Source organism: Theropithecus gelada, chromosome 1, assembly GCF_003255815.1.
Source record: "Theropithecus gelada isolate Dixy chromosome 1, Tgel_1.0, whole genome shotgun sequence".
In the NCBI taxonomy this organism is placed as follows: domain Eukaryota; kingdom Metazoa; phylum Chordata; class Mammalia; order Primates; family Cercopithecidae; genus Theropithecus; species Theropithecus gelada.
The window spans coordinates 125,519,454-125,534,978 of NC_037668.1; the positions used below are offsets into that span (position 1 = coordinate 125,519,454).

General features: G+C 35.0%; 1 protein-coding gene across 1 annotated transcript in view; it reads right to left on the reverse strand.

The window, feature by feature from the left end:
• The window catches only part of DPYD (dihydropyrimidine dehydrogenase), an 849,957-nt gene that overhangs the window by 215,979 nt on the left and 618,453 nt on the right, over positions 1 to 15,525 (reverse strand). Inside the window, exon 18 of the mRNA XM_025405641.1 lies at positions 14,436 to 14,555. Coding sequence (XP_025261426.1) covers positions 14,436 to 14,555 — 120 coding nt within the window. The remainder of the gene's footprint in view (positions 1 to 14,435; positions 14,556 to 15,525) is intronic.

Genomic DNA, 15,525 nt, shown 5'->3' on the forward strand with positions numbered 1-15,525 from the left:
GAGAAATTCCTATGGCTATCCTTAACAACACATTCAATTTTCCATGATCTCAATTCTGCTCTGTCACAACAGCAATATGTGTTTTATTTGTGCTACTATATTTTTGATTCTGTATTTTCTTTCCATTTCCCACATATTTTCCTATCTGTTCTGTATCTTCTTATTTCAACCCAGTGTGAATTGCCCTGCTTTTCTGTCTGCTTGTTTGGGCTTTTCAGGACTAGAGACACACACAACATTGATGCTAATGGGTCTGGATCAAAGCAGACTTTCATGGAACTCTACAAGGCTAAAGGTGGAGGGTTTTAACTTTTCCTCCTTGCCTTGACCTCTGACACTGTATAGAAGGGATATATGTAAACTACAAAGTTCACAGTAAATAGACAGGAATCTTGAAGTCTCTGATTCTACTTGAAGATCATGGCTTCTGCAAATTAGACCTCTTAAACGTTAGGCATTGCTTCCAACAACTGCTTGCTCACAGAAACGAAGAGAAATGAAGCGGCTTCCTTCATAGTAGGTTCTATCCTATGGCATCAGAACAAGAGCAATTCTGCTTGCCTTAAAGTAGGTATAAAAGTGCCAAGTGCTTTATTTCTCTATTTTTATCTATTCGTAGTTTAGAAAACAAACACAAAAAACTAAACCTGAACCACTTATTATAGTATCCTTTTAATTGCTCTTTGATGCATATAAGCATCTATACATACTCTCAGAAATACCAGAAATTAGGAATAGTGAAGAAGGACTACTACTGCTGAATCCCATCACTCAAAGTTTAAATCCATATGTGAACTTCACGAAATAGAATATTTGTGAAAATTTCTTGGCCATTCTGACAACTGGCTGAAAGTCCACTTTTTGTTGTTCCTTTAATTTTTTTTTTGAGACAGGGTGTCATTCTGTCACCCAGGCTAGAGTGCAGTGGCATAATCTCAGCTCACCACAACCTTTGCCTCCTAGGCTCAGGCAATTCTCCCATTTCATTACATTTTTGTTTATCCTCTATGTCTTCATATATTTTAGTGAGACTTTTGGAGAGTACACCTGAGTGTCCAATCACTTAAAACCTAAATTCCTGTATTTGAATTACTAGTACTAGAATGATCATTGACTAAATTTAACCTACCAAAGAAACATTTTTTCATTTCATTCTCCTTAAAACAAACCTCTTAAATTTTTATTACACAAAATTATATTACCTTATAATGTGTCATACCCCAAATTAGGTTTTATTTTTTTTTTCCTTTCAGAGTGGGGACTAAAGTTGCATGTATCAGAATCCTCTGAGATGCTGATTGAAAATATATATGCCTGGCCTTAACACAGATCTACTGAATTAGATGCTCCAATTCCAAGAATCAGTGTATTTGAAAAGCTCCTCAGGTGACTTTTCACCTCTGCTGTAATCAGTACAACTGATGTACTGATTCAGTGACCTCTGCTGTATTATAAGCTGTGTTGGTCTGTTCTCACGCCGCTATTAAAAGCATACCTGAGACTGGGTAATTTATAAAGGAAAGAGGCTTAACTCACTCACAATTCTGCAGGGGTGGGGAGGCCTCAGGAAACTTACAGTCATGGCAGAAGGGGAAGCAAACATGTCCTTCTTCACACGGTGGCAGCAAGGAGAAGTGCAGAGTGAAGTGGGGGAAAAGCCCCTTACAAAACCATCAGATCTGGTGAGAACTCACTCACTATCATGAGAACACCATGGAGGTAACTGCCCTCATGATTCAATTACCTCCCATTGGGTCCCTCCCATGACATGTGGGGATTATGGGAACTACAGTTCAACATGAGATTTGGGTGGGGACACAGCCAAACCATATCACAAGTCTACATAAAAATGGTGAAACTAAAGAAAGGTCTTTGGGAGTGATTTCAAATAATGTACAAGGAACAAACAATCACACACACACACACAATTTCTACAAAATATTACCGCACCTTCATCTAGCATAAACTTGCTATTAAAACAAGGGTTTGGGGAACTGGGAACACTAGGGTGAAAATATATTTCAATGACACAAGGCATTGTTGTTGGCCTAACTCATTTCTATTATGTTTTCATTTTAACTACTTAATAGAGAAATTTATAATTCCATTTTAGTATTGGAGTAAACTAAAGAAAAAGACCAAATGTTTGGAACTATTGAATAAAAATCCAACACAGAAATAATTTGATCCATTAAACCTTTGGCATCTGCCTTGAAAAGTACATATGTTTCTTTGTGTTATTTCTCAGTATATTAATATGAGAAATGCATGAAGCACAGAGGTTAATAAGAATATGGAGAGGTTTACTAGACCACTTACAGTGTAATTGTGACCTGTCATTACTGTGCATTTTTTTAAAACAGTGATTAATCTTAGTGTTATATTTATAGATTGTTTTCCATCAATTTTTTTGTTAAGTACAAAAGTGACTATATATTTTCATCCTACAATATGTTAAGACATTACAAAAGCTTAATAGAATAAATTAATACAGAATGAACAAGGCAGAGGGGGCAGCTGAAGCACAGTGGTTAAGTGTACAGTATGAAGAGTCAGACAGTAGGGATTCCAATATACCTGGATACCAGCTGTGTGATGTTATAGAATTTACTTGACTTTTCTGTGTCTCAGTTTATCTTTCAATAAAACAGGCCCCAACTTTTGCCCACCTGATTGGTTTGTTGTACTTATTAAATAGCATAATATGTGAAAAGCTCCCAGCATCTGACACATAGTAAAATGGCCTATATTCTATTAGTTAGAATTTCTAACTAAGTTTCCAAAAGCTGAACAGCAAAATCAAGATGGCTGGCAAAGATTAAAAATCAGTCCAGGCTGGGTGTGGTGGTGCACGCCTATAATTCCAGCACTTTAAGGGGCTGAGGCAGATGGATCACCTGAGGTCAGGAGTTTGAGACCAGACTGGCCAACATCGCAAAACCCTCTCTCTACTAAAAATACAAAAATCAGCAACTAGCTGGCATGGTGGTGTGAGTCTGTAATCCCAGCTACTCGGGAGGCTGAGGCATGAGAATCGCTTGAACCTGGGAGGTGGAGGTTGCAGTGAGCAGAGATCACACCACTGCACCCCAGCCTGGGCGACTGAGTGGCACTCTGTCTCAAACAAAAACACCAGTCCAGTCACTAAATCCTTCTGCTTGTATGCAGCTGAATATTAAGAATAAAATAGGGTTTCTTACATGTCTACTATGTGCCCAAAACTTTCACAAATTCTGGAGGAGTTGATATGAAAGAAACAATGGCTCTTGCTTTTAAGATGTTTATAATCCAAACAGGTCAGTCATCAACCAAATGTGCTAAATGAACTGAGACTAATTAGGAACATTTCTTGGACTTGTGGTTTCTGTTCAATACAATTCTTTTCAAATTAATACATACTAATTAACATTTCTTACACCATATCATGACAGATATGAGCGAAGACAGTTTAACCTTCTTGTTTATTTTTTATTTATATTATATCATGTTTTGTTGTAAACCAGGGGAAATGAAAAAGTGTGAGCTCCTTTTTCACTTCAGAAAGGACTTAGTATAGGTTTTTTAAAATTTCAATTTCTTCCCTACCTCGCCATCTTCAAAATGTCCTTCTTTTTCTCCTCACCTAATGAAAAGGTAGCATATCTGAATTACTTACTAGGCTTTTGCAAGCTCAGTTGAAATTATAAAAGAGATGATGCTGTTTTGGGGAAAAAAGATGAATCTGTTCAAAAAGAAGGTGAGACATACGCAGGAATACAGGTATTTGTAACTTACTCAGGATTACAAAGAAGGACATCCAAAGTTGCTCTCGGCATCACAGTTAGACTGAGTGCTCAGACGGTTTATCCAAGGCAGTAAGAAATAAGATTTTTTTTATTACTATATTGATGGCAGCTTCATTTCTAGCTGCATGCTTACACTTCAAGAAAAATGCCTGAATGATGCCTCTCATTTTTGTTCCTTGAAACGAATCCAAGAATGTTTCCCTAATTTACCTATATGACTCAATTTTCCAAGATAGAGACTGAGTGAAACAGGTAATATGGGCCCATAATTTTAACAAGGGTCACAGAAGAGTACACTGGCAGCTTTTCAAAACCAGAGAGAATAAATGTTAGATTAGTAAGTGACACTTGTAGACTATTAGAATTTAATGAGTATACTATATTTAGACAGATATGACAGATGTTAATCTCTGACATTAATAAAAATGCCTAAAAGTTCATTTTGGAGAAAGATCTGAGTATGAACCCAGACTATGAAATGTGGTTATGTAAACTCTGGCAAGTTTCTTAAGTATCTAGACTTGAGTCTCTAAGTCTGCAGAATGGGCCCAATGATATCCACCTCCCAGGGTTATTTAAATAAGAATGCATATAAAGTGTTCAATAAAGCTCTGGGCACATAAAGATTGTATCATTCAAAGGCCTTGATATTCCCACACAGCTGTTATGCATTGCTTGAATAGCCAGTGCTGCTGAGGAATGCAGAAATGCTGATCAATTTTCTAGCAATACATAAGTCTATCAACATAAATTTCCAAATACCAAAAGAGCACATATTAACTTAAATACTGAGCTTTATAAATCCATAAATCACTTTTTTTTTTTTGGATAGGGTCTCACTCTTTTGCCCAGGCTGGAGTGCATGGGCGCAATCTTGGCTCACTGCAGCATCGACCTCCCAGACTCAAGCATCGACCTCCCAGACTCAATCACTCCTCCCACCTCAACCTCAGGAGTAGCCAGGACTACAGGTGCATGTCACTTTGCCAGGCTAAGTTTTGTATTTTTGGTAGAGACAGGGTTTCACCATGTTGCTCAGGCTAGTCTCAAACTCCTGGGCTCAAGTAATCTGCCCGCCTCAGCCTCCAGAAGTGCTGGGATTACATGTGTGAGCCATCGGTCTCAGCCTGACAATTTTCTTAAAATTGCCAGTGTTACTGTAAGAGACATAGTTAAGTTTATATAAACAGGAAAACCAAGGTATTGCTTAGTTGTCATAAAGTTGTGTGAAGATTAAATGAAATACATTAGTGGTTTTCTCAGACAGTATACACACTCAGCGTTACACTGTACACAGAAATTTATATATCCCACAAGTAAACTGATTTTAAGGGAATCATTTTCTAGTTCCCCAATTTCCATATGTATGATTTCTTAAGTTTTATATGCTTGAGAAACAATGCAATCAAGGCATCCCACTGGTTCTTCTGTCTCAACTCCTTTGTTTCAACAGTCCTTCCCCTACTTTCTAAAAAAAGCATATTTTTCATTGATCTCAAATATTACAATGACATACACATAGAATATAAAAATTTGGGGGTACCAAACAAAATAATCCAAAATATTGGTGTTGGTTTTGAGAAAGTGATTGATTCTAATGATTCAACGACAAAAATTCTTGCAAGTCAGGTAAATCCCAGGTTTCTGATTTCAATAAAATAGAAAAAGCAAGTCATCAAGTTGCCTAATCACTTTTGGTGAAGATTGCTAACTAATTTTAGGCTTACAATGGGGAAGGTGCTCAAATATTTAGGTAAAATGACTATAATAAACTCCTTCCAGTTTATTTATTTAGATAAACAAGGATTTTCAGTGTTCACATCTAAAAAAAAAAAAAAAAAAACCTGATGATAAACTCTATTTTTTAAGAATAATATGTCTCAACAGATACACAATCAAATTATTTAAAAAGCCATACATTTCTCATTAATAAATGGATCTTCAATAAAATTCACTTTTATTTTGAATAATTATCAATAGTTATGATATATTTATGTTGTTTTGATAAAGTGTAAATTATAAATTCTAACAATACAGGAAATAATTTATCATTTAAAGACTTGATCTCGGAATTTTTAAAATGTAAATGTCCATTTATACACATATATTTTGTTAAAGAGTACTTCCAAAGAGGATTGTTAAGATGTTCAAGCATTAAAAGAAAACATAAAAATAGGATAAAATTTGATGGAGAAATTGAAAGTACGAGTTTCAGGAGAAATAAAAGATGCAAACCTCCCACTCTTTGTTAGAGCATGTTTAGGAATTTTTAAATGGGTGATGATAAATATAAAAAAGCACAGTGGTGCTATTTATTCCTAGTAGGTTTATTTAAAAAAATGCAAAACAATTTCATTTAAAGAATTCATATTTGTAAAACATGGGGGATTATGTCTTTTGCTAGCACTTGAACTTACTGCTAAAATTCTCAGGTCAACTAAAATGAGTGAGGAGTATATAGTTTATAAAGTTTTAATTGTAGGGTGTTTGTAAGCATAAAAATTTGAAAACCACAGAAATAATGTACTGTATATAAAATCTACAGTACACTTTCCTATCCAACATTTCTTCACTGAATTGAGTTGACACGTCGGACTCTCCAAAAGCATAGCAAGTAAAGTTAAGCTGGCCTGACCAAATTCCTTTCTCTTTTCTGTTCTGATACCAACTCTTATAATCACTCCTGTATAACCCTGGCAGTCTCCACCTTCAAGTATCAGATACCGTGTATGTGTCTCAAAGGTTTACTGTGCCCCACACTTAAGGACCTCTTGGAATTTGAGGTGTTTTCTACCAGGCATTCACATGGTACTAAATTGTTGTGAATGCACATCAGGATATTTGTCTGTCAGAAGAAGGTTTCAAGCAGCTTCCAGGATTGATGAATGATATCACGAACAGTCTATAAAGAGGACCTTGGAAGAGCTCAGTGCATAGTGTAACAGTGCTAACAGCAGGGACACTGCATTGAAATAGCGTATCTCCACAACATTGGTTATCTCCTCCCTTCCACTAATAAGAGGATAGCATTGTTTGGGGATAGCAAGAAAGCAGTAAATTAAGAGAGAAGAGCAGTAAGCTACCAGTACTATTGTTTCCCACACTTTAAGGGTTTGAGAACATAAGTAGGTAAACTGTCCTAGAAGAGAGCTATTATTACTCAATATGCTAGTGTCTATACAAAGTTAAGAAGAAAAACATAATATTTCCCAATCGTGAGCTTAATTTTATCCTTGTCTGACTCACACCTGTTTCCTTTCCAAAGGACTAGTGATATCCATAAATTGTCTTCAGTGGCACTCATAATAAATTCTCTTCGCATAAACAATGGTTTCCACTCAACATTTAATCTTAAATAGAGTGACACGTTCTTCTCTACTCTGAGACCTCAAAGACTGTGTTCCACTTTTTCTAAGAATTCTGACTTCATTTACTATAAGGTGTTTCAGATACTTAACTGTGGGCAGAGATTCTTAAATCAAATACTAATTTTACCATTGCTTAAAGCATTTGACATTATTTTGGAAATAAGATATTCTAAGTAAAATGCTCAGTGATACTAATCTTTCTTCATCTACTGTTCTCAAAGTGTGGTTCCCAGACTGGTAGCAAAAGCATCATCTGGAACTTGTTAGCAGTGTACATTCTCAGGCCCTCCAAGCCTTATGTATCAGAAACTCTGGGGAAGAGGTCCAGAAATCTGTGTCGCAACAAGCCTTCCAGTTTCTGATGTATCATGCTAAAGTTTGAGAACCACTGATCTACTGGAATCTCACCTCACCAAGAGGATGTGGATATGTAAAAATTGGCTACAGTTTACAAGTTAAATAAAAATATTTTTCTTTACTAACATAGATGAATCCTGATCCATAAAAGACTCATAAATATAAATCTTAAATCCCACAAACTAAGAGTTAATCTAATTTCTTCTTATGTAATCAGACATTTGCTTCCAGCAGGTTTCAAGATCTTCAACTACTGAGAGGCAATGACATTTTGATAGTCCTCTAGATGTAAGGAATAAATGTGTTGGCTGTATAGTCAGAGTAATGCTAGAGAGTTTGGTCTGATGCTTAGGGGTTTAGGACGACGAATGGATAAAGATGGTGAGGAATCTCATTCCAGTCATGCCCTCCTTTCCTAATTTCCCTTTTCACTGTTTGGTCTTCTTCCCCTTTTCCTTAGGGAGTCGAGTGATTGATAGCCTAATCCAATGACTGTATTACAGCTGCCTCAACTAGGACTCTTTTCCTTATCATTAGCAGTTAGCCTATGGTTAAATTCACAGCTCACTGCTTGGTACAGCCCCTGAGATTTAAGGGTCTGGCCTTTAGAAAATATTTAACATAAAACTGAAATCTTGACATACTGAGAACTCAGTTCTCTGCAAGGCTTCCTTAATTAATCCAATGTACTGTACCATTGTTCTGTATGAGACTGTGACACGGTGAACTGTTTCTGAAGCTTACAGAGATGTGTAGTTCTAAATTAAACAGCCACTGACGTGTACCTACACTGATTTTTTAGTACAGTAGATATGCATGAATCTGTGAATATTTAAATTCAAGCTCAAACAGTGACACAATACTCTCTAGTTTTACTTTCATAATAGAACATTTTTTGATTAATTTCAAGCTTGAAATCATTCTTTATGAAAAAACACACACAGAGGAAAGAAATTTAATAATTCATTACCACTGCTGCAAAGGTAAGTTTTCTTAATATGCTTGTCAGAATTCTTTGGTTTACAAAGTCTATCAAATATTTTCTTAGGAACTGGAACAGACATTAATTTATTTTCCTAATTTTGAACGAAAGGAAAATATATATAATATCCAGGTACCCATGAATTTGTTGGCTCTTAAATACTATTTGGTTCTACCATTTATCTGTAGGACAATAGTTATTTTAAAATACCTAAGGAAAGGATGTAGACCTTGATCTATGCTTTAAACCTTTGCCCTTGCTCCAGTCTGTCGATGAGCTGTAAGCGTCTATGAATATGGCAGCTGAGTCCCAGATGAAAAATTATGCATCTCATAAACTGCTATTCTGCTGAAATGTCAAGCCAAGGCAAGGCTGTACCTCAGACTCAGCACTTGGCATTTTCCTTCTGTCTGCTTTGTTGCCATGAAGCAAACATGAACAGTGAGGATTTGTGTAGGGCAGGTAGCAGGCGAGCTCACTGTCAAAAATCTATTATTAGGGCTCTGATCTCCTGCACAGACCAACGATGGCTAAACAGTGAGATGCTCAGGTTCCAGGAAAGCCAATATAATAAAAAAGGGGATTCTTTGTCAATCTGTACAGGAATATATTCAAATGAGCATTATTTAAATGAGAATATTTCTAATGGTGAGCCTCTCTCAACCAAAGTGATAACTTATAATAAAAATTGCAATCTAGCATCTTTATTTGAAACGCTTACTTTTGACTGTTCTGCAAATATAGTACATACATATTTGTATAACAAGGTCTTTAATAGTTTGATCAGTTAAACTTGTAATAAGCTAAGAATGTTTTTACATAGGTGAATAACAGGCCAGATTTTTTGCATTATTTTTGTACACACACAAAAAAGGAAAAAGATAAGTGAGTATAAAAAGGAAGGCTCTCCTTTTAATTATTCTTTTTAGCATGAATTACCACATTTTTATTCATTTAAATTCTATCTTTATATATCAGGTTACTTTAGATCTTCAATGTTAAAGCCTAAGCTCTTATCGATAAAGATGATTATAATAGATAGCTTAAATTTTATGACAGATAATAGGCGTGTTTTTCTAAAAGCAATTTATGCATCAATAATCATGTGATTGACACATAAAAAATCCAGCACATTAAAAAGATTCCCAACTAAAAAAATACCAACACTGTATTTTATGATGGAATTGTAATGTGTGGTGTAAGAACTTAAAGCTATCCTGCCAAAATCTTCAGTTGCTGGCATGTGTGAAAATAGTTATTTAAAGAAAAATGTAACTAAAACTTCTGAGTTTCTAATCTGTTTTGTTTTGCCATATCTCTGACTTTACATAAATATTCACTAATAAATACAACAAAATAAGTGTGTGATTAGAGTGGGTTACACTGGATTTGTGTTTATGTAATGCCCAGTAGCAGAGTGTATGCTGCCAAGTTATTATTGCATTCTAACAATTCACGCCTAAGTAACTATCTTAAAAACACACATAAACTATGCGATGTGAAGTCGATGCCTAAAATTCCTTCCTAAGCTACTATATTGATTCACATTTGTGCAAGTTTTCTAAATTATATGCTTTGTACTCACTTCTGGCCCTACACTGATGCAGATCTACAAATTACTAGCCAAATTTCTAACTTGTGCCTTCTTTTATTAGTATTTCCTATGTTGGTTTTACAATGAAAACACCTTTAGGAAGCTTGTAACCATACCAAGCCAGTGTCCAGTATCTCACATAGCTAGATTTCAAATCATTCATTATTTACTTGTAGACTCTAAGAACATTCATGGAATATTCCACTATAATTTATTTAGAAATACACAGTCATTTACTGGATTCTGTAATAACCTCTATGAGAGGAGTAACTTTGGGCTGAAATAGAGAGAAAATCTTAAAAGCCATCTTTTATGAATTATTCAGAAATCAATAATAAAGTTTATAAGTCTTAATACTGAACAAAATGTGTTCTCTTGTTGTAATTGTGTAAGTCAATACATAATTAATAACTTCAAACAAGCATTCAAAATTTGAAGTTAAGAACGAGAATTTCCTTTCCTTTGGTGAAAACAGAACAAATTTGGCAAATAAAATAATTTAAAACAGTAAGTTAGTTTTTCAAGCTCATGGAAAGTAAATGGTATTGAGCCTGAAGTGTCTGTCTATCATTATTTCAATTTAAGTGTCTTCTGCACTCTTTCCTGTGTGTGTGAATGTGCTTGTGTTTGTATGTGCAACACAGGAAATATATACAGGGCAATGAAATTCATTCTCCATTAATAAAAAACATTAAAAACACAAGGAACAACAACAAAAACCTCAAATGAATTTACCCCATTGAAAAATGCATGATTACTTTTTCTCCCGAAGTACCTGTAAATGAATAAAGGTTATCCTCACGAAGTCAGCTGCAAGAAAGACATCTTTAGTTTATGCCATGCAGGACTGATTCTTAACCAGCTCTGAAAGAATCTTACCCACAGGGAGGATTTCATGTGAAAATGTCACACCACAGCTGGATAACACCATTTATATAGGTGATAGTAATCACTGATTTGGGGGCTATCTTAAGATGCCCTCATTATTTGGGAATGAAGTCAGAAAAAAAGGTCAACATTTGAAACTATAACCAGACAAAAAAGAACTTAAACTAGGAAAAATAATGAATCATGCACTCAAGGATGGAGTTTATAATTGTTACTGAGATTAGGGTTTTTTTTCCAACCAAATAAGTCAAAGAATTTCTTCTTCCTTTCCTCTCCCCCAACCCAATAAACTATTCAACTGTGTGATGATACATGAATTAACTGCTGTTTGATACAACAGAAGTTTTCTGGGTGGATTCTAGAAAAAGGAAAGGTCATAACAACTTAGTATTAGGTCTATACTGTCCAACGAAAGGTACAGAATTCTTTAGAATCAATGGTTTAGATGGAGTACTTACATGGTGGACAGCTGAATCAGCCATCTTTGTTTGATAAAAAATATTCCTTATGGATACCAAACAAGATTTCCTTTTATACTGTTCTCACTATGAAATCATCTGGTACATAATTCAACTTTTTAATGGAGCAATACTATGATGTATTTCTCCCATAATTGAAATGCAGCTTTATAAATCACTTTATTATGAGTTTGTTTCATATATGTAAGCACCCCCAAGAGTCTAATTGTCTGCAGATGAATTAGAAAAATAGTTTCTAAAATAGCAAAGCTGAGGATAAGACCTTGGAGTGGGGTCCTAATTTGCTCTCTTGATGTAACTTGTAAGCTACAGCAGGTAGAAGTTATCTTTCTACAGTCTTACTGACCTCTTTTATTTAACAAAAGAGACCTCCCTCTGAAATAGTAACTCTCAAAATATTTTGAAGTTAACTAAGTAAAAAGTGCATTTTACATTATGGCATATATAAGTGTATATTATGTGTATAACTGAAAAAGAAGTTTGGTCAAACAATGCTTATCCCAATCATGTGCAAAGCATTCTGACAATTCTTATTCTATTTCATTATTTAAAATGTTGATTACAGTTAACTAAACTTGATTGCATAGTATACTCATGAATTGGGAACCAACCTTTGAAAGACATTGCTCTCAAATCCAGGATACTTATATCTGCAGTAATTCAATTCACATTCCTTAGCTGAGATCCTGTTTTCCCAGGGCAAGTCATTGTCCCTTATTAGCTAATGCATTTTCTCTAGAAGAACATTCCTGAAATGTGACCATTTTTCTACAGCAGGTATACCACTCCAGGTGCCTCACTATTTCTGTATTTAAACAAAACATAATCTTCATTTCAAAGAGCAGAAATCTTATTCTGAGAAAAAATAACAACAATTGAATAAACAGCTAAAGAATATACTGAAAGGGGAAAATATTCTTCACTGGCAATGAAAAGTATGTGCTGTGTTCAGGTGGCTATCCAAAATTAAACTCTATTTAGTTTTCACTTTTCAAAAATCTGTGATTCATGCAGTGCCTCTGAAAGAAGACATTGCCATGCTCTGAGAGAACATTTGAGCAGATAGTAGCACTGTGCTATGGCAAATATTTTAAAAATCTTATAAGAATATCTAGCTTATTTTGTGTAATTTTCAGTATTAAAGCAGCATTTGAAGTCCTGACAACCATATTTGATAAAACTCTCGAAAATTTGAAACCATTGTTATTTAACACAATTTTGCTAGGCTGTTTTGCTATAACTCATACTGAAGGTACTCTGTTATAGAACTTGCTCTGCCCTAAAATATATTATCATTGCCTATTTAAACTGCTTTTCAGATTCTATTACCTTTAAACTTAAGCAAGCATTGCTTTAAAGGAGGGAAACTATATTAATTCTGTCAATGTGGAGAAAGGCTATTTTCAAAACAGATTGTTTAATGTGAAGAAATTTAATATAGAACCTATTAGAAATGAGGTACAAGTCCTTTAAAATGTTAGGGATTTTTTGTTGTTTAAAATGAAAGTTCCACCCAGGCTTAGCTAAGCTTATAGCCCAAGTGAATATTTATATATGGATTTATAAATCTTAGAAATAGAGTTTTATGGAAATGCTTTAACAGACCCTGAGGTACGGCTGAACTTGTTTTCAGGTACTGCTATAATTTCCAGTGTGTGTATGCTTAAAGACTGCAACACAAAAGAGTGTTTCTAATGCTATAATTTTGTAGTTTTATTAGACTGAGTTATAGTATGGAAGAATATTCAGAAATTGCAGCTTAAATGAGAAAATGTGAATGGTGTTACTTATATAAAATACTACTGCAATAGTTCTTTTATTAATTTTTAATGTTCAGCAGCCTCTGCGACCTCCTTTATTCTCTTGCTGTCAACATGGCAGGCTGGAAAAATTGAAATGGGCTGACAGAAAACATAGTGCATGTTACAGCCCAACTCTGGAGTCTCTTGACTCTCTTTCTGTGGCACTTGCTAGCGCGGTCCACGTTATTCTGCATTACAATAATATTTAAGGCCCTGTTTGATAGCTCCTGATAAAAGCGAGTTGTGTCTGGAGCCTGAGCAGGTGCTCCTCGTCAGCCTTCTTCTTTCTGACATTGTGGGAATGGCATTCAATTAAAAGTAGAATATAATCGTTTTTGTTCTTCATGGCTCACAGGCATACTTCATACTCTCAAAACAGAATACCTCAGCATGGATAGAGCTTTATTTGTGTCTGTCCAGCCTCTTCCAAAAGCACATTTTGGTCTGATTCAGCAATGCTTTTCTTGAACAGTGGGGCACTGTTATGTTATGTATATTTACCACTTTCTCTATCACCAAGGAGACGAATCCCCATACCAGTACAGTCAAGAACCTTACAGCATTGTCTTTGCAAGCCCAAGTTCGTGTTGTCACAGTCACAGAATGCACAGGGCAAAGATACTGAACAGGACCTTGAGATTAAAACCTCTCTTTCTTTTTCAAATTCAAGCATATGATGATGAGAAAGAGTGTGCAAAGGTGTGAGGTCTGCAAATGTCTTGTCAGCTGATGCTTAATTCAGTGTTTTAATGGCTTGTTTAGGTCAGTTGTGAAAGCAAGATTTTTGAAGATGGTAGATGTCTAAATTCCAGGAAGAATGAAAACTAGTCCAGACTATGAAAAGGTTATTGTAATGAGGGTGCTTATATTTTTCTCTCAGAGGGCCCTCATATTAACCCTTACTAATAAGTGGCAAAAGAACTGAGAGACAATGAGAAATTCTCAGGAAAGCATGGACCACAAGAGAATAGAATTTGTGCAAGACTTTATTTTGATATTCTCTCATCCTGTGCTGTCACTTGAGCTTTCACATTCAATCTGTCCTAACTATTATGAATATTGATCAGCTATGAGTTATCAGAATTTGGGATCATAAAGGACACAAAACTCTTGCAACATGACCTCCTGATTTTTCAACAACCTCCAAGAAAGCACAATGCAAGAAGTGGGCAACACCTACCAGACACTCCTCCATAGGTAGTTCGCTTTGCAATCCCCACTGCTGGCCAAGGTGTGCCATCAGATTTTAATCCCATCAGACCTGAGACAGTGTTGGTGGCTGTAACGCCATCGGCACCACCTGTGAAAGACACATCAACATTTTCATGCAGCTCTTATAAGACATGATAGTTAAAACCCATTCAAATCCTCACAACCCAGAAAAATGCATTCTACTTTATCTTGAGAACATGCTTTCTCCTCAAAGTTCTTCACCAATTTAACTCCTACATTTATGTTTAAAATTTTAAACACTAAAAAAGTTTTAATTACCACAACTTTATTTTCTCAATTATTACACAGACTTCTTGTTACCAAATGTTTTGTACTTAGTGTCATTTTCCAGGTAATTTTCAATGTCTTTGCAAGTCAGGGTGCAGTTTTCCTGGGATGGAACACAAGCATGCATGATTTATGTATTCAACAAATATTTATTGGGCATGTGTTTAAGGAAGTTAGCTAGGCCCTATAAAATATAAAGAGAAATCATGAGAAATTTCACATTGTGGAAACTGAAATTTCTTTTTTTTTTCTATTTTACTTCATTAAAGGTTAATATATTGAATTGTTACCATATGAGGTCATTTATTTTGGGCAGGATTGCTGTGACTGTGCTCTTTGTTCTTATAATGTGTGAAATAAGTGTTTATTAGGAAAAACTATAAACGATCTTGTGTTTCCAGATCAAAGTTCATGGTCAATTTGCTAGCGTGAGACCAGGTGTAAATCTCCTGTGTTTGCGGGATCGAGTGCTCAATTGGAAACTTTTAAAATTGAGACAAAAAAATACACGTTTGTACGAAAAGACATACTTGAGTATGGCTACATAATGCGAGTGAATATTTATTTATTTATTTATTTATTTATTTTTTTTTTTTTGAAATGTTTGAATTTTTATTTTTTATTTTTTATTTTTTTTTTTAATTTATTTATTATTATTATACTGTAAGTTGTAGGGTACATGTGCATAACGTGCAGGTTTGTTACATATGTATACTTGTGCCTTGTTGGTGTGCTGCACCCATCAACTCGTCATTTACATCAGGTATAAC